Raw genomic sequence first — 22,472 nt, forward strand, 5'->3', positions numbered from 1 at the left:
GGGGGGAGCAGGCATAGGAGCTATGTTGTGCCTATAAGAACAGAATATATTTAATTGATTCCTCCCCACTCCCTGTAGTCATGAAACTGGACGCTATCAGAGAGGTAGCCCTGGCAAAGGTACAACACCTCTATGCAAACGTCCACATCCTGCAAAATGTCTTACAGGACATGAACAATAAAACAGCCCAAGCTGTCAGAAAATGGCTAGGACTGAACTCACACTCTACCTGGGATCTCATCTTCCTCTCACATAAAGAGGTGTCCCAAACGTGGAATGGGTATACACTGCTACCAGGCTGACATACCTCATCAGCATGCTCAACAATGATGATGCCACTGTCAGAGAGCTTGCCAGAGCTTCCCACCTGCTGGACCTCAGGAAGAGAAAGGTCCCTCTGGCCAAAGCAGGCCAGGACAGCTTCTTAGGCTTTCCTCCTACTTCACCTCAGGAAGAGAAATGTCCCTCTGGCCAAAACAGGCTAGGACAGCTTCTTAGGCTTTGGGAGGAAAAGCAGCGGGAAACTGGACACACAAGCTGCAGGCTTTGGAGTTCGGTCGGACTGGCCGGACCTAAATGATCTGTGCAACAGAATGAGGTATATAACACAACTCACACACAGCATCATAGGCATCTGATGCAGTTGTCACCAACCCAACTGTAACCGCAGAGCCAACTGTGTATCACAATGAGGCACAACACATACTACAGAACACAACAGCAAGGAGATTCCTTCTTCACATAAAACAAACCGACCAAACAACACTGGACTGGACTTAGAATGCAGGGAAAGCTAGCATGCCTAGACTTTATCGACCACTCTGCTTCCCACTCAGCTAGGCTGCAGGTGCTACCTACCAAATACAATCTGGCATTATGGTATCCTGCAAACCACCATCCACACTGTATAATGCAGTCTGGCCATCAACTTGAATCAGTTGCCCATATTGTGAATGTCTGTACTATCTACAAAGGACTGTATATTGCACGCCATGACCGACTTGTCGATCTGATTTCCAGCAATGTTAAAGAAGTATTTCTAGAAAATGTGACCATGTACAAACATTCACACATCATGCTGGAATGGTTTAACAGCTCTATTGATGTGATGTGTCACATCCCAAATACCCCTGATGTTGTGTTTTTAAACAGACAGAAGGGAAGTGCTCTTACTTGAGATAGGCTGTTTGTTTGATCTGTACATGGAAATTGCTTTCAATGATAAAATCGTTAAATACCAGCCCATTCTGGAAATACTAAGGGACCTAGGCTACCAATGCCAGCTAATAGTGTTTATTCTTGGCAGCTTGGGGCATGTCCGCAACCGTGTTTTCTATGGGTTAAGGCTTGCTGGGCTCTCCAGCAGAAAACCTAAACAATTAGCAAAGTTCTGCTCGATATCAGCAGTGATAGGCAGTCTGGCAGTGTGGCGCAGGAGATGTTTTGTACCCTTGAACAAAGAACACTGGTGTAGTCCAGGGTATACATTTACATTTACATTAAGGGCATTTAGCAGACGCTTATATCCAAAGCGACTTACAATAAGTACATTTGTCATAAGAAGTGCATCGATATATCGCTGTTGGTACAGAAAGGATGTTCATAGAACCAAGTGCAAGTACAACAATCGCTAGGATAACCAATTCCCTGTGTTACAGCAATGATATCAGCTACTGCAGTTGCTACACAGTTAGGATTAGATCTCAAGTACTATAATACAATACAATACAACACAACACAATACAGTTTACAATGGTGGCCAGAAGGGGGAGGGTGGCTATGCAGAGTCGAGGTGGACTCTGAACAGGTGAGTCTTGAGTCTTTTTCCGAAGATAGTGAGCGACTCTGCGGTCCTGAGAGCGGCAGGGAGCTCGCTCCACCACTGAGGTCCCAAAACCGAGAAAAGTTAGCTCTTAGCGATGGCGGTACCAGACGTCCAGCTGAGGTAGTTGAGCAGAAGGATCGAGCTGGGGTATGTAGCTTTAGCAATGCTTGGAAGTAGGCAGGGGCAGTTCCATCGACTGCCTTGTATGCCAGTACCATCGTCTTAAATTTGATGCAAGCTACTACAGGGAGCCAGTGGAGGTCCCGGAAGAGGGGGGTCACATGGGAGAACTTCGGTAGGTGAACACGAGGCGCGCTGCCGCATTCTTGATGCGCTGCAAAGGTTTAATCGCAGGGGCAGGAAGTCCAGCCAGGAGTGAGTTGCAGTATTCGAGGCGGGAGATGACCAGTGATTGGACTAGAAGTTGAGCTGCTTCCCCTGTGAGGAAGGGCCGGATTCTGCGGATGTTGTAAAGTGCAAATCTGCAGGATCGGGCCACCGCAGTGATGTTTGCGGTGCAGCATAACTGATTGTCCAATACCACACCGAGGTTTCTGGCAGTTGGAGAAGGTGATGGGCATTTGTCCAGCTGCTGACACCAGATATTCAGCAGCTGGACACCTGATATTCCGATATGCGTGTTGCATCAGGGCTTCATCAGATGAGGGGAAAGAGAGAGATAGCTGAGTGTCGTCAGCATAGCAGTGATAGGAAAAGCTGTGTGATGCAATTACCGAGCCCAGAGATCTGGTATAGAGGGAGAACAGAAGAGGCCCCAGTACAGAGCCTTGAGGGACACCAGTTTCAAGCGTGCAAGGTTTGGACAAGGTGCCATTCCATGTCACTTGATAGTTGGATTCGTCAGGTAGGATGTGAACCAGGAAAGAGCAGATTCAGCAATGCCAAGTTCGGCAAGAGTGGCAAGGAGGATCTGGTGGTTCACTGTGTCAAATGCTGCGGACAGGTCGAGGAGAATGAGAACCGATGAGAGCGATGAGGCTCTGGCATACAGAGGGCCTCAGTCACCGCGAGGAGAGCCGTCTTAGTGGATTGTGCCTTCTTGAAACTTGACTGGTGAGGGTCAAGGAGGTTGTTAGATGAGAGATAGGAGGACAGTTGGTTAGCAACGGCACGTTCCAGTGTTTTAGACAGGAATGAAAGAAGAGATACCGGTCTGTAGTTCTGGATGTAGGATATAATAAGAGTTGTTTTTTTGAGGAGAGGCTTTATTCTGGCAGTCTTGAAAGACGCTGGAACAATGCCTGAAGTGATAATTGAGGTGAGGAATGGCAGGATGTCGCGTGAGACATCCTGGAGGAGAGAGGAGGGGATAGCGTCAAGGGGGCAGGTGGTGGCATGGTTAGATGTTATTATTCTGTTGACCTCGTCAGAGGTGAGAGGGCTAAATTGGGTAAAGACAGGAGGGGTTTGGAGGAGGGAGAATTGAGGCACGGATAAAAGATGAGCTAATGTCCTATACTTTCTGGGTAGAGTAGGTAACGTCATCAGCAGTGAGGCAGGTAGGAGGTGGGGGTAAGGGAGGGTTGAGGAGGGACGAGAACAGAGAAAACAGTCTCCTGGGGTTTGAGGCAGAAGAGTTGATTTTGTTCCGGTGGAAGGCAGAGGTGAAATCTGAAAGAAGGAAAAGATAGTGAAATAGATCATTAGGAAAGTCTGATCTCTTCCATTTCCTCTTAGCTGCTCGCAACTTTGTTCTACAAGTCCGCAGAGGATGGGACAGCCAAGGAGGGGGGGATGAGGATCGCGCTGGTCTGGAGTAAGAGGTAGTCAGAGGGAATCCAAGGAGGAGGAGAGGGAGGATAACAGAGTGTCTGAAGATTCAGACACTCTATCTACAAGATTTGTAGATAGTTGAGAGAATCGTTCGATAGAAGGTAGTGAAGACAGAACAGTAGAGGCAAACGTAGAGGGAGAGAGGGATTTGATGTTGCGGCAAGTGGTGACAATGTGGGGACTAGAGAGGAGGGGGGGAGAGGATTTCAAGGGGAGAGAAAAATCAACAAAGTGATGGTCAGACACGGGGAGCGGGGTAACTGAGAGAGCAGAGGTTCCACAGGACCTGGTGAATAGTAGGTCAAGCTGGTTCCCGGCCCTGTGTGAGGGAGGAGAAGGGGATAGTGTTAAGTCAAAGGTGGCGAAAAAGTTGGTTAGTTCAGGTGAGTGCAACTTCTCTGGCAGGATGTTGAAGTCGCCGAGGATAACGAGTGGTGTGCCATCCTCAGGAAAGCAGCTGAGGAGGGCATCCATCTCGTCGTAGAAGTCACGGTGTGGACCTGGAGGATGGTAGATCACCACAATGGAGATCTTGATAGGAATGTTGACAGTGACAGCGTGGAGTTCAAACGCAGATCTGGCCAAGTATTCTAGTGGAAGGACCTGGTAGGACCACATGGGCGAGATGAGGAATCCGGTCCCCCCTCCTCGCCCGGATGGTCTAGGGGTGTGCGAGACTTAATAGACGGTGGAAAAGGCAGCAGGAGTAGCAGAGTTCTCTGGAGTGATCCAGGTCTCTGTCAGGGCCAGGAAGTGAAGGGTCATGAGGGACGAGTAGGCTGAAATCGAGTCCACCTTCTTGACCGCCGATTGGCAGTTCCAGAGTCCTCCCATCACCTCAAGGTCAGTGTAAACAAGGGTAGGTGGATGGCAAAGATCAGACAGGTTACTGCGCCGAGCAGAGGAGCCATGGTAACGCCATCTACGGGTAGAAATCCTGACAATGTACGACACATAGCTACGATAGGGCAGGTGGCCTCCCCGGGCTTCCTCGAGGGACTCCCGCAGAGAGACTCCCTTAGTATTTGTTTCCCGGGTCCTGACGCTACAGCTGACGCTAACAATAGCTAGCCCTTAAATGGGCATGGTAGCTGAGGCAGACTTAGCTCCGCCCAGCTATCAAGCCTTTTGTTTCCCCTTAAGTGGCAGAAACTATAGCAGAAGAACGACCTCTGAACTAATCACAACACGACAGGTCTAAATCACACTGTAGTAACAGATGGAAAGTTAGAACAAACAATTGTAATTCTAAACACTAGAAATCTTAGTTACCAAATTCACCTACAGCCAGATATGACACAACCTACTTGTAAGACAAAATGTATTGTGTTTGCTCAGCTTCCCGACTCTGCTAAATAGGCAGACTTGGCTCTGCCCAGCTATCAAGCCTGTTGTTGTTTTGTAAGACAAAATGTATTTTCTTACAGGGTAGGTATACACGGGTATACGGTGTATACCCACTTATTTTTCAGTCAGCATTGCGTATACCCACTTCTAAATTCCCCCAGATGCGCACCATTCAGTAGTATCTGCAAGCCAAATTGCCCACTTTTTCCTGTGCGTTCACACCAAACGCTACGGGCGACAAGATCCCATATAAAGTGAACGTAGAGACGCATATTGGGCGAATTTTTCACGAGAGAAAACCGACGTTTGATTAGTCGCGCCACACTTTTGCCGTGCACAGGCGAGCCCGTTCACGAGGATTTGTGGTGCGACAAATTCGCTCGAGTTGAAATATTTCAACTTTGACGCGAATTTCGCGTGATGACAGCCAATCAGCGTTCAATCAGCGTGGCCACTGAGTGACATGTGTAACGTAACAACCAATCACCGTTCAACCGTCAAACTCAGTGCAGTGCAGTCCGGGTTGAACTGCAGCATGGAGGAGAAAGTGATTGTTGCCGTTTGCGACTCCCGGAGCTCTATAGTATATGATATAATTGTATACATAATATCACGGCCAAAAGCTCTGTGCGCCTCCGGATGGCCGTAGCGCGGGAAGCTCTCACAGGGATTAGGCTTCTCTGGGTTTGTTTACCGGCATTGCTATGGTTTCTGGTCTTGTGTGTTCCAACGGTTTATTAGGTAGGCCCTAGGCCTATCTAATACATCTCTGTGTAATCAATACTCACTGCCTCTTCCGTGGTCATTACAATATTATGAATAGACTGCGTCGGGTCCTCCGACGTCTCTCCCTCTTTGTCACGACACAGAACGGGAATCAATAGCAGATCAAAAAGGATTTATTTCCATACAGTCCAGCGGGCAAATCAGATTCCAGGTACAGGCAGGGTTCGTAAACGGGCAGGCAGGCAGACAGATACTGACGGACAGCTACAGGCAAGAGATCCAAAACCTATAGGCAGAAGGCTTAATCCAAACAGGCAGGGTTCAAAACCGGGAAGAACAGTAACTATAGTATCTCTTTAAAGAGCTTCACGCTAGTCTCACTCACGTGGCAGTCGGGTAGCAAACGGTACCTAACGTGACGATCTGACAAAGTGAGCAGAAAGGGCAGCGTTTAAATACTCCACCAATCAATGCAAAATGAGGGACAGGTGGACAGAGAAAATGGAGGGAACAAACAAAAGGCAGGAAGTTGCCCAAATAAGGACATGGGTGTCACCCCGGACACATGACCAACACATGGCTCCAAACATAAACAAAGTCCAGAATTATCACACTCCAACAGGTAGGGGGAGACAAAAACAACAGTCCATGCGAGAATCCTGACAGTACCCCCTCCTCTACCAACAACGCCTCCTGGCGTTGACCGTGGAAGGAGCAGGATGCTGACGGTGAAAGTCTTTGATGAGCGAGGGGTCAACAATGTTCCGGGCAGGGACCCAGCTCCTCTCCTCGGGGTCGTAGCCCTCCCAGTCCACCAGGTACTGGTGGCCCCGACCCCGACGGCGGACGTCGAGCAGGCGGCGAACTGTGTAAACCTCAGACCCATCGATGAGTCTGGGGGTTGGTGGGGGTTTGGGGCCGGGGTTGGAACCCGGACGGCAACACCGGAAGGGCTTGACACGGGACACATGGAAGGTGGGGTGGATGCGGCGGAGGGCAGGAGGGAGGTTCAAGCGAACCGCAGAGGGATTGACCACCTGGGAGATGGTGTAGGGGCCGATGAAGCGTGTGGGAGCGTACCTAATAAACCGTTGGAACACACAAGACCAGAAACCATAGCAATGCCGGTAAACAAACCCAGAGAAGCCTAATCCCTGTGAGAGCTTCCCGCGCTACGGCCATCCGGAGGCGCACAGAGCTTTTGGCCGTGATATTATGTATACAATTATATCATATACTATAGAGCTCCGGGAGTCGCAAACGGCAACAATCACTTTCTCCTCCATGCTGCAGTTAGTGGGGAGCCTTGATGCGGCGACGGTCTGCCTGACTCTTCATTCTGGTCTGTGAGCGAAGAATGGCGGCCCGGGTCCCCGCCTCCACGTTCTGCGACAACGTCGGATGAATGTCTGTGCTGAAGGAACCCCAACCTCCTCCTCCTGGGCCGGGAACAATGGAGGCTGGTAGCCGAGGCAGCACTGGAACGGTGACAGACCAGTTGACGCAGAAGGCAAGGAGTTCATGGAGTACTCCACCCATGGTAGCTGAAGGCTCCAGGCTGTAGGGTCCTGTGACGTCAGGCACCGCAACGCTGTTTCCATCTGCTGGTTGGCTCGCTCCGACTGCCCATTTCACTGGGGATGAAAGCCTGAGGACAGACTGACCTTAGCACCGAGAAGGTTGCAAAAAGCACGCCAAAAATTAGACGTGAACTGGGGACCTCCGTCTGAGACCACATCCACTGGGAGCCCGTGTAGCCTGAAGACATGCTGCACGAGTAAGTCCGCTGTCTCCTTGGCAGAGGGTAACTTGGGTAACGGGACCAAGTGCACGGATTTGGAAAAGCGATCAACGATAGTGAGGATTGTAGTGTTACCGTGAGAAGGTGGCAAACCAGTGACAAAGTCCAGGGCAATGTGGGACCAGGGTCTCCTGGGTACTGGTAGGGGTTGCAGAGAGCCGGCAGGTGGTTGGTTTGATGGCTTATTCCGGGCACATACAGAACAGGCTTCCACAAACTCACGCACACTCCGCTCCATAGCAGGCCACCAGAAGCGTTGCTTGATTAACGCAGTGGTACGTCTGACGCCCGGGTGACAGGCCAGTTTGGATGAGTGACCCCATTGCAGGACCTGGGAGCGGACGGATTGTGGTACAAAAAGACAGTTAGGAGGGCAAGCACTGGGGCCGGACTCACCAGACAGGGCTGTGCGGACAATGGTCTCAATATCCCATCTAGCAGCTTCTATGAGGCACTGTGGAGACAGGACGGTGCTAGGTGCAGGAGCAGGATCCGAATCTGGGAACTGACGAGACAGGGCATCCGGTTTACCATTCTTGGATCCTGGTCGGTAGGACAGACAAAAGTCAAAACGGGTGAAAAACAGAGACCAACGAGATTGCCTGGGATTTAAACGTTTAGCCGAACGTAGATACTCCAGATTCTTATGATCCGTCCAAACTAAAAACGGCTCCTTAGCTCCCTCCAGCCAATGACGCCACTCCTCTAGGGCCAATTTTACTGCCAATAGCTCTCTGTCGCCAATGTCATAATTGCGCTCAGTGGGAGTGAGTTTGTGGGAGTAGAATGCACAGGGGTGGATCTTCTGATCTGCCCCAGACTTCTGAGAAAGAATAGCCCCCACCTCAACGATAAACTGACGGTCAGGGTCGGGTTGGCTCAAGATCGGGGCCGATGTGAAACGACTCTTCAGGTCGTTGAACGCTGCTTCGGCAGCTGGTGACCAAGAGAATTTCACCCTGGAGGAGGTTAGAGCGGTTAGGGGAGCAGCCACAGAACCGTAGTTGCGGATGAACCGCCGGTAGAAGTTAGCAAATCCCAGGAATCTTTGTAGTTCCCGCCTAGATGTTGGACGCTCCCAGTCGGTGACTGCTTTTACCTTCGGACCATCCATCTGGACCCCTCCTGCTGTGATGACATACCCCAGGAAGGAAACAGTCTCTTTGTGAAATTCACATTTCTCCGCTTTAACGAACAGTTGGTTCTCCAAAAGGCGCTGCAGGACACTACGGACATGTTGGGAGTGCTGGGAAACCGATGGAGAAAAAATTAAAATGTCATATAAGGTAAACAAAAACAAACTTGTTAAGCATATCCCTCAGGACATCATTAATCATACCCTGGAACACTTCCACAAAAGGTAAAGACATGCAATGATGATTATGATTTGTGGCGCGACAAAACTTCGGCGACAACAATGTCGCGTTTGGTGTGAACGCAGGATGGTGAAGCCATGACCCACGCTACTCTGCCTCTTATTGGCTAATACTCATTGCCTTTAGATTGTTGAATAATTTGAATGATGATGTTCAATCATCATATGATATTTCTATTATTGCTGTCAAGCGATTCAAATATTTAATCGCGATTAATCACATAAATGTCATAGTTAACTCACGATTAATCGCGAGTGTTTTTCTTTGTCCCATTAAGTTTTCTAATTTGAATTCTATTATCAACAGAGAAGTGCATCGGCTTGCCTTGTGCAAATGTTTTTTTATTGAGCATATACTGATCAAAACAGGAGTATACAAAAAAAATGCCTATAGTGCAATTAAACAATGAACATACAAACATACTGCCTTCAACATAGCAGTCAGGCTACTGCTTCTTTGTTTTTAGCCAAATAAAAAAAAGAAAGAAAATTGCGTTAATCGCGCGATAAAAAAATTAACGCCGTTAAAATTTGTTTGCGTTAACGCCGTTAATAACACGTTTAACTGACAGCACTAATTTATATATTTGTTGATATTATATATATCTAACGAGATGATTGATGTGGAAGAGAATGATGCAGGTTTTTTTTAATCTAAGGTGAAATATGAACAAGGATGCATTGTCAAATTCGGATCTGAAGTATTTTATTTAAATACATGTTCAAAAAATGACTGAAACACCATGTTCGCCTCATCTATATTTTACATTCATGCAGGCTGCCTGTGTGACCAGTAATACCTACAAACTGCTCCTGATCAAGTCATGTTAATTTTATAATAGTGGCACACTCTGGCCCATGCTATGTGTTGCAAATCATCTGTTCAAAGACAGAGTTTACAAAATAACTTACTGACTTGCCAAGTGAGAGAATAGGTGTCATTCCAGGAGGAATAGTTCCCTCAAATTGCATAGTTGTCTCTCACTAGTCTGTGGGCCAGTGTTGGTTCAGTAATTTCATAATCCTTCCTCCCTGCGATCAAGCAGCAGAAATTATGTGACAATGAGCAAATACTACTGACAGATTTTTGGGTGAACTAAATTGAGTAGTCCCACACATCACTGTTTCTAAAACAGGGCGTTCTTCTGGGCTGCGTTAAAAAAGGGCAAACATTTAGAGTATACCCACTTCTCCAGGGACCACTGTACCACTGACAAAGACCTATCTCATCTCTGTAACATTTCAATCCTGTCTCTTGTAATGTGATTGGTGGATTCAAATAAATAATTAAAATGTGTGTTTGTGTGTGTGTCTTAAGGTGCGGCCACACCAGATGCGTATCTCGCGTAATTTTTACGCGAGATACGCGCGTAAAATGTTGCTTGACCATTTTGTGTCAAAAATGGTCAAATACGCGCAATACGCGCCATACGCGCCTACGTCACTCGCCTAGATGAGTCCATGTCCATGCAAGTGAACGGAGCGTTCCCTCTTCGTCATAACTATCAAACCAAACATCCTTCATATTCACCGAGCGAACATTACGAAAGTAATCTTCTCGCTAAAAATGTTTCCATAAACGCATTTAATGGCGTAACTATGTTACTATTTCCACCCAGAATGAAGAAAGTTGTCAGCCGTGGCTGCGCTGGAGTCCGAGGTAGGAAACCCAAACGCCGCCGTGTTTGGGTGATAGAGTTTAGATCGGGTTAGATTAAATAATCTCGGATATAAATAACAATAATCGGGTTAAATAACTTCACATGGTGTGTCTGGTGTGTTTCCAGCATTCGTAGTGTTGATCAGCAGATATATAGTCCGCCAAGACGTTGAGGTTGCTTAGTAACCAGAGACTCTGTCCATGCAAGTGAACGGAGCGTTCCCTCTTCGTCATAACTATCAAACCAAACATTCTTCACATTCACAGAGCAAACATTATGAAAGTAAAATGCACATTTCTCGCTAGAAATTTTTCCATAAAAGCATTTAATGGCGTAACTATGTTACTATTTCCACACAGAATAAAGAAAGATGTCGGCCGTATGCTTCTGTCCAAGCTCACTACTCTCTGCCAGTGACGTCGGGTCAAGCTCAACGCTGATTGGGCAACGCGGCTAATCCTCAGACGCGTTTCTCGCGTAAAAAGTTCAATTTTTTGAACTCTTGAAATGTACGCGATATACGCGCGTATTGCGCGTAAATATACGCGCCACATACGCGCTATACGCGCGTAAAATGTTGCTTATACGCGTGAAACGCGTGAAACGCGTAATACGCGCGTAAACCAATGGTTCCCTATGGAAAAAATGGCGATTTTATACGCGAAGTACGCGAGATACGCGTCTGGTGTGGCTGCACCTTTAGTGTGTGTGTGTGTATGTGTGGGGAGGGGTACCTACTTGTATGCCAATGTGTCTTAAAAGTGCTGCTCTTTGACCAAACTAATTGCCCAGCTCTTGGATATAAAATATACTTTGACTTTGAGATCAAAACAACAACTTTTTTCCTCCCTAATCCCTACACTATCCTGCCCCCATATGATGATGAACATTCATGCTTGTGTTTGTTGCAGCCGTAGCAAGAGGTGATAGAATTTATCAGGCGTCACACCGATCTAGCTCAATCAGCCTTCAATGCTCGGACACTCCTGCATCCAGTCATGTTTCATCAATCAATTAGGTGTGGATTAACTGGTTACTAATGACAGGCAAAGCTGAGTAGAACAACACATTTGTTCTGGTGAGTGGAGGACATCCCATTGTAATTCATACAGTATAAGTTTGTCTGCGTTTAAACGCGCTCAGCACTTTTATAAACAGTTCAGCTGAAGAAGTGCCACAGCCCACACGTACAGCGAGCCTTTGGCTCTGAGAATATTAAAACCAGTGATGGATGGAGTGGCTGTGAAGCACAAAAAGGAAAGCTGTAAAAAACCCAATAGATATAAATAAGTGACTATTTTATTGCAAGCATTAAAAGAGCCATCCTTCTCCTCACTCTACGAGGGACCCCTTGAGGTTTGAGGAGGACCGAAGGTTCAACAAATGTTCCCTAGTTTAATGTGTGATGTTCCCTAGTTTAATGTGTGATGTTCCTGAGCAAAACACTTCAGCAGCAGGATAACATAATGCTAGGCCTTTATCGGAGTGGTAAAGGAAATAAAGCCAGGTAGACCTCTTTTTACTATAGGATAGTCAGTGGCTAGGTGCAACCAGCCAAACTGTTGTTCTGGGTTCGATCCCGATCTCCAGGCCCACCTGGCGTCATTGATCCAGATGCCCTCAGGACCGCCTGCTGCTTCATGGAGAATCCTTCACTGTGTGAAGAGAATCTGATGAATGACTTGAGTAGTAAACCATAAAGCACTCTTCATCAATCCCCTAGTGTATCAACACCATAATAGTACTTCATTAAAATCAGTTGGTTTGTACTTGGTTTTGTGTTATTTTCCAGCTGCTAGTTATTCATGGATGGTGAATGTTTAATGTTTCGCTCTCCTCCAGCGTGTCGCTCTCCTGTTGTAACCTCTATCATTTTTCATTCCTCTCGCCAAATATTTTCTTTGTCTTTTTCTTCTCTCTGTTAATCCCTCACCTTACTTCTGATTCTGTTCTATTATATCTCCACTCCTGCTCTCCCCAACCTCCTCCCTCCCTTCGTTATCGCTCCACCTCTCTCCTCCAACCAACTCCATCCACCTTTATCCCGTTCTCCCTTTTATGTCTGCTAACTGTTCTTGCTCTCCCGCACTAATCTCTCCATCCCTACTCTTTTTTCTCTCTCCCTTCAACCCCCCCCTCCCCCACATGTCACCCTCTCCATTCCTCCTTATAATCCTCCTGATCGCCATCTCCCCCCTCTCCTCTATCCATCCCCCCCTCTCCTCTATCTATCTCCCCCTCTCCTCTATCTATCTCCCCCTCTCCTCTATCTATCTCCCCCTCTCCTCTATCTATCTCCGCCTCTCCTCTGAATATCTCCCCCTCTCCTCTGTCTATCTCCCCCTCTCCTCTGTCTATCTCCCCTTCTCCTCTGGTCCGCCCCTCCTCCACCCTCCCCTCTGTCTAGCTATCTCCCCCCTCTCTATCTATCTCCCCCTCTCCTCTGGTCCGCCCCTCCTCCACCCTCCCCTCTGTCTAGCTATCTCCCCCCTCTCCTCTATCTATCTCCCCCTCTCCTCTGTTCCGCCCCTCCTCCACCTTCCCCTCTGTCTACCTATCTCCTCCCTCCCTCTGATGATCTCTCTTCCTTTGCCCCAGACGCTGCAGATGGGGATCAGGCACTTCTCGGGTCTGTTTGTGATGCTGTGTGTAGGTGTGGCCCTCTCCCTCATCACCACGCTGGCCGAGCACATGGTCTACCGGCTGCTGATCCCCCGTGTCAAGGAGCCGCGCTTCAGATACTGGCTGCACACCAGCCAGGTACACACACACAAACACACACACACAATGAAACGCACACACACGTACCTACACACGCACCTACGCACGAATGAACGCAAACAGCCACACACACATGCACCAAGACAACAAAGAACCAACGCACACACATACATACTCACCTACGCACGAATTAACTCACACACACACACACCTATGCATAAACAAACACACACACATAAGCATGCACGCAAGCACACCAACGCACCTACACGCAAACAGAAGCCAGGTAACACACATAAGTCAGGTATAGACCAACACCAGCAAGGTAACACACACCCACACACACTTACGCACGAACGGAAACACATACACAAACACACACAAACAGACAGACACGTGTTCATACACGGCCCAGTGCTCTATAGGGAGGTCAAAGGTCACCCTGGATATTGTGTTCTGTGTTCCAGAGGTTGCATCGTGCGCTCAACTCTACCTTCCCCGACGACAAACTCCCAACTGTCACCAAACCAGAGAAAAGGTGCACACACACACACACACACACACACACACACACACACACACACACACACACACACACACACACACACACACACACACAGTGTATGTGTGACTAGAGAGATACCTCATTATGAAAATAGGGTAGAAAGTAGGGTTTAGGACGCCTACAGCGGCACTCTGGGGGCCAGGCCCCAACACTAGCCTGTTCCACAGTCCATAGATAGGTCAAAGTTCAATGTATGTATTGATCATCATTAACATCACACACACGATCTGCCCTCACAAAACAAAAACAAATAAAGCTACAAACACATCATTCATCAGATGGAGCAGATTGTGATCTTAACACCTCATCATAGATGACGCGGAGCCTCTGTAGTTCTGTGTAAGAACCTCAATCTCCCTTAAAAAACATTTATCAAACAAAAACCAATTCCCTCACCCCTTAAAGGCCCATTCAGCCAATCAGCTGTCTGCCAATATGGGTTCACTTAAGTTCTAACTGGTGGCCAAAGGAGGGGTTCTATAAGGAGGCCAAGGGGATGGACATTCTGTGGAGGGTGATTATCAGTGATAAAGAGTGGAGGATCTCCGCTGACGCTGGGAATGTTGAACGCTGTGCACCTAAGAAGTGCTAACAACCTCTGGGTAAGAGTGTCTGTATGAATACAGGCCTGTCGGTCCCGGCATGGAGTAAGACATGCACTTTATTATGGCTGTATTCTTCTATTGGGCTGCTGTTCATATTAAACAGAAGCAATCCCTTGGTTTTCAATTGTGATGAATGTACTTTAAACGTGTTTAAACACGTACATAGTCATCAACCCGGACAAACATACATACTCAGGAGTATTAACGTGGTTCGTAAGAAAGTCTTCTATGCCTGTACTCTTTCAGTATGACTGCACTATAGCAGCAGAGAACCAGGAATAAACGTGTAACTTGTTCAAACTGAAAGTTGTAAAATGTTTTTGATGATGACTGTTCTTTAGAAGGGAAGGGGTTAACTCCTCATTGTGCTTCCTGACACAGCCAAACCTTAATAGCACCCTGATGTAAATCCCTCTCTGAGACTGAGGAGCATGGGAGACGGTGTCTGCCGATTTCACCGTGGTTATTGTGAGGACAACCTCTGTGGGCTGTTCACTGAGCTGTTTTACAAGCTTGGCTCATCAATGAATCATGTAAAAATATTGATGTTCGTTTGTGGTCGAAATGGTGATCTGTATAAAAGAACTCAGACCTTAACTTTTGCATGGTTCAATAGATCTTCATATCATTTCTGGTTTGTTATTTTTACACATTGATGTGATTAGCTGATATGTTGCCTTTCAAACTGACTGACCTTTAAGAGAGGTCCAGCATGACGTGGTGAACCCTGTCTCGCCTGCTGGACCAAGATCAGGAGGGTTTGCTCCAAACTCAAAATCTCTAGCTGGGAGGGAAACCACCAGCTGTTGATGGACGAAGAAACATCCACAAATCACGAAATCGGAAGGATTCAGAGCATTGTATTCCGTGTAAGACACAGACTCTGATCTCTGTGAGATGACATGAAAGGGAATTGGGCTTGTTAACGTGTCAGCGCTCAAACAAAGAGCGACACGTCTGCTGATTGCCTCAGCGAGTGTGCAGACAGACCATTCCAACCAAGGATAACATCACCCTGCTGGAGTGTCCTCAGAACACTCCAATGCAATGCAAATCCAATCCCCAGGGACTAAAAGCATATCCCTCTCACGTGAAGTATCGTTCCACTGTATTGTTTTACAAGTGCCTTGTATGGGAAGGGCAGCTGAAATCCCTCTTTAATTGAAGCAGTACGGGGCTGGCATTCGACATGAACCATGATTTTGGTCTTCGCGAGTTTGATTCCAACTGGACGACTAGCTGTGTTTTGGTTAGGGTAGGGTGTTGAATCTTTGATGGCTTTGGGTTCCTGTGCCCGAGGAACAAAGGAAGTGGAGATCAGATGAATAGGAGAGCTCCTTGAATCCAAAGCAGAGAAGGAGGGCTAGTAATTGATGCACACACCCTGGAGACAAAGGCTAATATTATTGTCTTTTTGTGTTTCATTATTACTGATATTCCGGTATTTGTTGAAGGGACCATGGTCATCTATAATTAATAGCAAATCAAATATAAATCTAAAAAGGTTTTTTTATTTAGAGTCCCATTCAATTATCTTTGTCAGTATTTGTATCGTGACCAGAGACTATTTGGTCCAGAGACTATTTGGTCCATTATTACCGTTATCTCCAAAAATATAAGGAATAAACTTGAACCTAGAGTGTTTCAATGTGATCAAAAGGATCAATGGCCTTAATAGCAGCACACTAACACTAAAGCATAATTCATTCGATTTTTTGGTTGATTAATTGGTAACCAGCAGAAATAAACCCAATTTATAGTAATAAGATGAATTAGAAATTATTAAGAGTATTCAAGGTTTTCCTGGGTAGTTTCACTATAATGTTTGTCTCTATTTCTGCATGAGGTTCAAGGAGAAGGTTTTCGGGAAGCATAAGGAGCTATTCATAATAGATTATCAGGGCACGTTTTTGTTTCAGTCTTGAGCGAGGAAACCTTTACATTGTTCTTATCTCTGTCCAATCTCCAGGTGCAACGAGGGAAACAACCAATCGGCCTCCTGGGTTCCCACCGACTCCTCCCACTGCAACCGCCGTAGGGACCCCCCCCAGGAAGTACAGAAGAATGACTTAGAGTGCCTCTCTCCTCAGGAACTCCCCCCCGGACCACACCCCTCTACTCTGGCCAACACCAGCTCCCTCCCCTGTCTGGGGAAGCACCTGTCCCTACTCACCAACGCCAACGGCCGCCTGGGCCTGTGTCTGGGTTCCGGCTCCAGTCTGGGCCGATTGACTGCTGTCTCCGGAAAGGGCGTGGCCCCGGTCCAGTGTCTGGGCCTGGGGGACTGCGGGCCGGGCCTGGGGGCCGGGCCGGGTCGGAAGCCCCTGGTCCAGGAGTTGGCAGAACTGGAGGGCCAGATTCTGGTGATCAAGCAGCAGCTCCAGACGGCCATGAGGAGGAAGAGGGAGCTGGAAGAGTACCAGTTGTCCACCAGTAACCAGCCCACTAACCAGACTACTGTTGCTAATACTGCAGCTAAGCAGCCTGCCTCACACCCGTCCAAGCAGCTCAACCAGTTGACTCAGTACAGCCAGTCCCACCAGCAGACAATCCAACACACAAACACACTCCCAGAGCTCTGAGGGTTCTGCTGCGGCCAGTCAGCTGGTCGGCATTTCTCTGAGATTCAAGAACAAGAATCTCTGAACCGGGATTTTTATGAACAGAAATCCTGCACATGGGTCTGGAGTTAAAAGGTTATTCTCAAACACAGTTTGAGTGGTTTTAAAGTTCACCCGATGCCTCTCTGACGACGGAACATCTCAGACGAAAACCTGTCCTGAGCAGAAGGCTACTCCAGTGGGCCGTAGGACAGAGCTGCTGAATCAAACCTGTGTTTCACCAAACTGGTCGCTTCTCCGTCGCTGCCATTAACCACCCACCTCATGTGCCCCTTCATGCCCCCACATAATTTGTTCTCTTTTACATTCATTCATTACTCTCTACTATATCCCATTGTTTCACCTTTACCCCCTCACGTTCACAAATGCATTCATTTGATTTTTTCATTTTTATATGACCTGATGCACATTTTATTTTTACGGTTTCATATATTGTATGCGGTCAGTGTTGATCAATAATTCAAACCTCCCTCTGTGTTTTGATGGATGGTTCGGCCTCCTTTGCCCATGTTTAATGTGTTCACTGAAATGTGGAGGATCTGAGTTTTGACCTAGCCAGCTATACCTCTCTATCCTGAGTCCTGCTCAAGCCTGAGAAAAGAAATTCACTTGGCAGGAATTACACAAAAAAGAGATTGATTTCTGAATGGTATAAATGTGATTCTGACTATTCAGACTATGCATTTTACAGTAACTATTTTGGTATGGTCCCTTTGGTATGGTATGTCATTAAATATACATTTTAAAAAGTTAAAGTTGGACTTCAGTTATGGCTTATATGCTTTGTAAAAAAGTATATATTTAAATAATGTATGATTGGCGAGATGGACTTCAAGGTCCCATGACATGCTATTTTATGTATTCTTTAATATAGGTATTAGTGGGCAACTAACACAGTGTTCAAAGACGTTCCCGAAATTCAGCCGTGGTGCAGAGTTGCAGCCACTCCGAGCCAGTCGCACATTGAGCTTCCCCCAAATGCGCTGTTTTGGTGTCTGTAGCTATAATGCAAATGAGGAGGAGCGAGGCGGGTCAAGGAGGAGGGTGGGGGTGTGCCCCTGAGCAGCTTGCAGCCACGGTACCATGCGCTCTGTTTACAGTGGATGTATCGCAATGGCGAGGCGCACACAGCCTTTAGCCGTGTTCTGTAAATATTCTAGAACACACGGGAGTCCTGGAGCTCTATATCTAAATATTATCATATAGCCTACATAGATATCTATATCATATAATATATATTATCACGGCCAAAAGCTGTGTGAGCCGATATTATGAATCTCAAACGACCGCGTTGGGTTCTCCGACGTTCCTGGTTCTTTAACGTCCTCATCAATGTGAAGTAGACTGAACCGCGACAAGGAGGAGAAAGGGATCGTTGCCGGGCAGCGCATAGGCACCTCCGCCTCCGACGGTGGTCCCTCAGCGGGGCTCAAGCGGGAGACATTCGCCGCCAACAATCCCTTTCTCCTCCATGTCGTGGTTCATGTTCTTGAGGGAGTCAAAGCCAAAGTTCCTTCCCCCCAATTCATTCTCAACCTTGGCTGAGATAACCCCCAATACGAGTCTCGTTGTAGAAATACCAGAGACGAGAGTCCGACATGTTATGCGCCATAACACCAAAAGCAGAACGGTTATCCAAATAACAAGGAAGTGTACAACACTTGCGTTACAGTCCTGGAGCTCTATATCTAAATAATATCATATAATACATAGAAATCTGTATCATTTAATACATATTATCACGGCCAAAAGCTGTGTGCGCCTCCAGACGATATTATGAATCACAAACGACTTTGTCGGGTTCTGCGACGTCTCTGGTTCTTCCACTTTCACATCAACCTGAAGTCGACTGAACCGCGCGCTGCCTGCTGCCGGCTGCCCGCTGCCGGGCGATGGTGCCTCGCGGCAACCGGCGGCAAGTCGCAGTTCATGTACTTCAGCGAGTCAAAGCCAAAGTTCCTTTCCCCCAATTCCTTCTCAACCATGGCTGAGATAACCCCCAATACGAGTCTCGTTGTGGAAATACAAGACACGTCAAAGAACCGACAAGAAACACTTGCGTTACAGTGTGTGTATTTACACACACACACACACACACATGTGGCGCTCGCACGGTCGAGTCTCATTGGCGGGCCAACGTCTCTGGGCGGGCCAGGCAGAGTAAGGGGAGGAGCTGAGATTCTTGGTGACGTTTTTTCAAAGGCGAGCAGAACAGCTAGTGCTCGTTTTACACCAAACGCAAGTTTTAGCCACTGGGGGAACATAGGCAGGCTAGGGGAACTCATATTTATGTTAGAAAACCTCATAAATTGAGATTTTCATGTCATGGGACCTTTAAGGAAAATATTTTCTCCTGTTTTCTATACACCTTCAGATAACGTTTACTGGTACAGATGGTATCTGAACTCATCTCACATGTTTTAATACCAAATGCTAGTTTTAATTCACTGTGTAGCCTGACCAATTTAGGTATCTACCTGATAATAAATGTCCCAAAACAGTTCATTTGTGACTGAGTGGAATCATCTTGAGAACATGTTTGCCTTCAACACCACTGTAACAATGCCAAAGCTACACTCCACCTAGGTGACTTTTATTGGGCCCCTCCAGACAACGGACACATGGTGGTGATGTTGAAGCTAGTTCATTGTACGTTTTGCAGAGGATGATATATGCAGTGGATGATAGATGCCAATGTTGCTCCATGCTTTAATGCAGGAGATCTCTCCATGAGTGTGTGGAGATGACTGGTTTAACCAGTACACACTGATTACTCAAAGTGAAAGAGGTGTGCAGCTTCACCCAGCCCTAGGGTCCAATCAGACTCGACCAGGAGAGGCTGCTAAAAACCAGCAATCATCCACACACACTTCAACAACCACCAATAAGCAATATAATAAATTTTGGCTGATCTGGCTAGGGGACGTCTGTGACAGCGGGGATGATTATTGTTAATACCTATTGCACTTTTACTTCTGCATGACATCTTCCCCAGTATGTGTCATATGTCACTTCCTGTAGCATCATTACTCCTGTCCCAAAGGATTTGATTACAGAGCAGAATGCCCGCAGCTGGTTTCATAAACAGCAACACTGCGACCCAGCTAGAATATCTATTTCATACAAATACTGTATAACTGATAGGCAGAAGGCAATACGAACAGACGGACAAAACCAAAGACTGACTATACACGCACGCACGCACACACAAACACCATATTCCCTCTTATCTGCTAATACTTTGGTGTCTACCAGACAGAAGCTGACAGTGCAGAAGAACCGTAAATGTCAGTGCGGTGAGTTTTCTTTCAGATTGTACTAATCCATGGCATAAACAACTGTGAAATCAACGTGGCAACCCCTTCAAGACATAAATGCACAGGGAATAAAATCCCTCAGAATGCATTCCTGAAAACAAGTCCATTCATTGCTGTATTCCAGTCCAGCTCAGCAGTGTTTGTGCTGAGCTTGACCTCCTGGGTAAGGCTGGCTCGCAGTGGGCAATAAGGGAAGGATTGTCACGCTGGGGACAATGGGTGCAAAGATGGACAAAGAGGCCTCGCACCGGGGAGACCTTTCAACGGACCAAACCTACTCCTGGATCCAATCTGGGTCAGGCTGTGCCAAGATGCCAGTTCTGATGCAACACTATGGAAGTAAATCTGTGCCATAAGCACAGAATATTTATGCCTTGAAATAACGTATCTGGATTTTTTGCCTCTGAATTTAACTCTTACAATTTTCAATAAATCATTTTCAGCTTTATTGTTCAATGTTAAAAAATTCTAAATCTAATATTGTGTATTCTAAATCTAATATTGTATAATATATATCTAATACTGAAAATCCAGTGTTGACATCCGGGGACCCAAGGAAGAGCAATCGATCCTAGATGCTAGATCGCGGCCAAGCAAGGAGAGCGAGAATAAGATCGAGTGTCACTCACTGGTTCTTTCTTTCTTGATACAAACATTAATTCTAAACAGTATTTCACACAGTAGCCTATAATAGGAAATGCTCAAAAGTACTAAAACACTGACTGTAGCTTTTTATGGGGAGAGAAGCAACAAGGTGGTGGTGGACCTAACTAAACGCCCTATCCATTGTGTCTGTAAAATGGTAATCAAATCAAATCAAATGTATTTATTAAGCACATTTAATAACAAGGTGAGGGGGGGGGGGGATCTTATGTCTTATTTACACCAGTTTTTTTTACTGCAGCGTGAAATAAACGATGAACTAATGCCTGCATGAGATGTGTGTGTGATTGCAGTGACTTGGTTGGATTTACATGCAGCGTAAGGGTAATTGTATAGGGTTAAGGAGACCAATTTATTAGGGCACCAATTTGGGGCAATCCGCTGAGGTCACTTTGCCTACGTTTGGTGTGATGCTGGGGCGATCTGTTATGTGATGCTGAAGCCCGCTGCCCACTGTGGAACGGGAGCGCAGAGCCGACAGTATTGCGCAACTGAAGCGACAGCAGCCTGTAGTTCCAGTGGAAGCACAGCGTGCCTCGGGAAGAGGCGCCCGACAGCAACCTGCTTTTAATTTGTCATCCTCATATCTGTATCATGTCACTCGGTGCAGAATAGTGTTGGCTCTGCGCGCTCGTTGCGCTCTTGTTATGCCACCATATCAACCATTTTGCTCCAGCCACTTAACGTGCACCCGGTGTCACAAAAAGAATAGCCCTACCCCCAATCCGAGTGATCGATGACGATAGAGGCGTTGAGTTTCAAGCTTGGGCATGTTTCCGTATGTGAACGACTTCATGCCTGTCTACGCTTCAAACTCTTGCATGTCGCAGAAAATGTACAACAGCGCCCCCTGGGGTCATGCTTTTCGTTGGCTTATCTCCCCATAAAAAGCTACAGTCAGTGTTTAATGAAGTCGATTTACATTTGAGCATTTCCTATTATAGGGTACTATGTAAAATGCTGTTTAGAATTAATGTTTGTATCAAGAAAGAAAGACCCAGCGAGTGACGCTCTTATTCCTGCTCTCCTTGCTTGACCGCGATCTAGCATCTAGGATCGATTGCTCTTTCTTGGGTCCCCGGATGTTAACACTGAATTTTCAGACATTGAATAACGTTGAATATTTTATTTTGAATATTTTTACATTGAATAATAAAGCTGAAAATGATTTATTGAAAAATGTAAGAGTTAAATTCAGAGGCAAAAAATCCAGATACATTATTTCAATGCATAAATATTCAGTGCTTAGAATTCAATGGCTTTGTACTTTCAAAATCCGATGGCACAGATTTACTTCCATGCAACACTCAAAGCAAGTTGAGCGTTAAACACAGAAGGTGATGGAAGATCCCAAAGCAGAGAATCTGAAAAGAATAACTTCAGCCTAATGTTTTATTTTTTTTAATGCTGAAACCACGACTTCTTTGACGTGTGGTCAATAAGCTTTGAGC

The 22,472-nt window shown here is 46.6% G+C and overlaps 1 protein-coding gene across 1 annotated transcript in view; it reads left to right on the forward strand.

Annotated features, from left to right (window-relative positions):
- grin3a (glutamate receptor, ionotropic, N-methyl-D-aspartate 3A) overlaps positions 1-17,876 on the forward strand; it is a 107,008-nt gene extending 89,132 nt beyond the window's left edge. Inside the window, exons 8-10 of the mRNA XM_030342071.1 lie at positions 13,128-13,289; positions 13,718-13,788; positions 16,390-17,876. Coding sequence (XP_030197931.1) covers positions 13,128-13,289; positions 13,718-13,788; positions 16,390-17,002 — 846 coding nt within the window. The 3' untranslated portion in view covers positions 17,003-17,876. The remainder of the gene's footprint in view (positions 1-13,127; positions 13,290-13,717; positions 13,789-16,389) is intronic.
- The last annotated feature ends 4,596 nt before the right edge of the window (positions 17,877-22,472 follow it).

This window comes from Gadus morhua, chromosome 19 (genome assembly GCF_902167405.1).
Source record: "Gadus morhua chromosome 19, gadMor3.0, whole genome shotgun sequence".
Taxonomy (NCBI): domain Eukaryota; kingdom Metazoa; phylum Chordata; class Actinopteri; order Gadiformes; family Gadidae; genus Gadus; species Gadus morhua.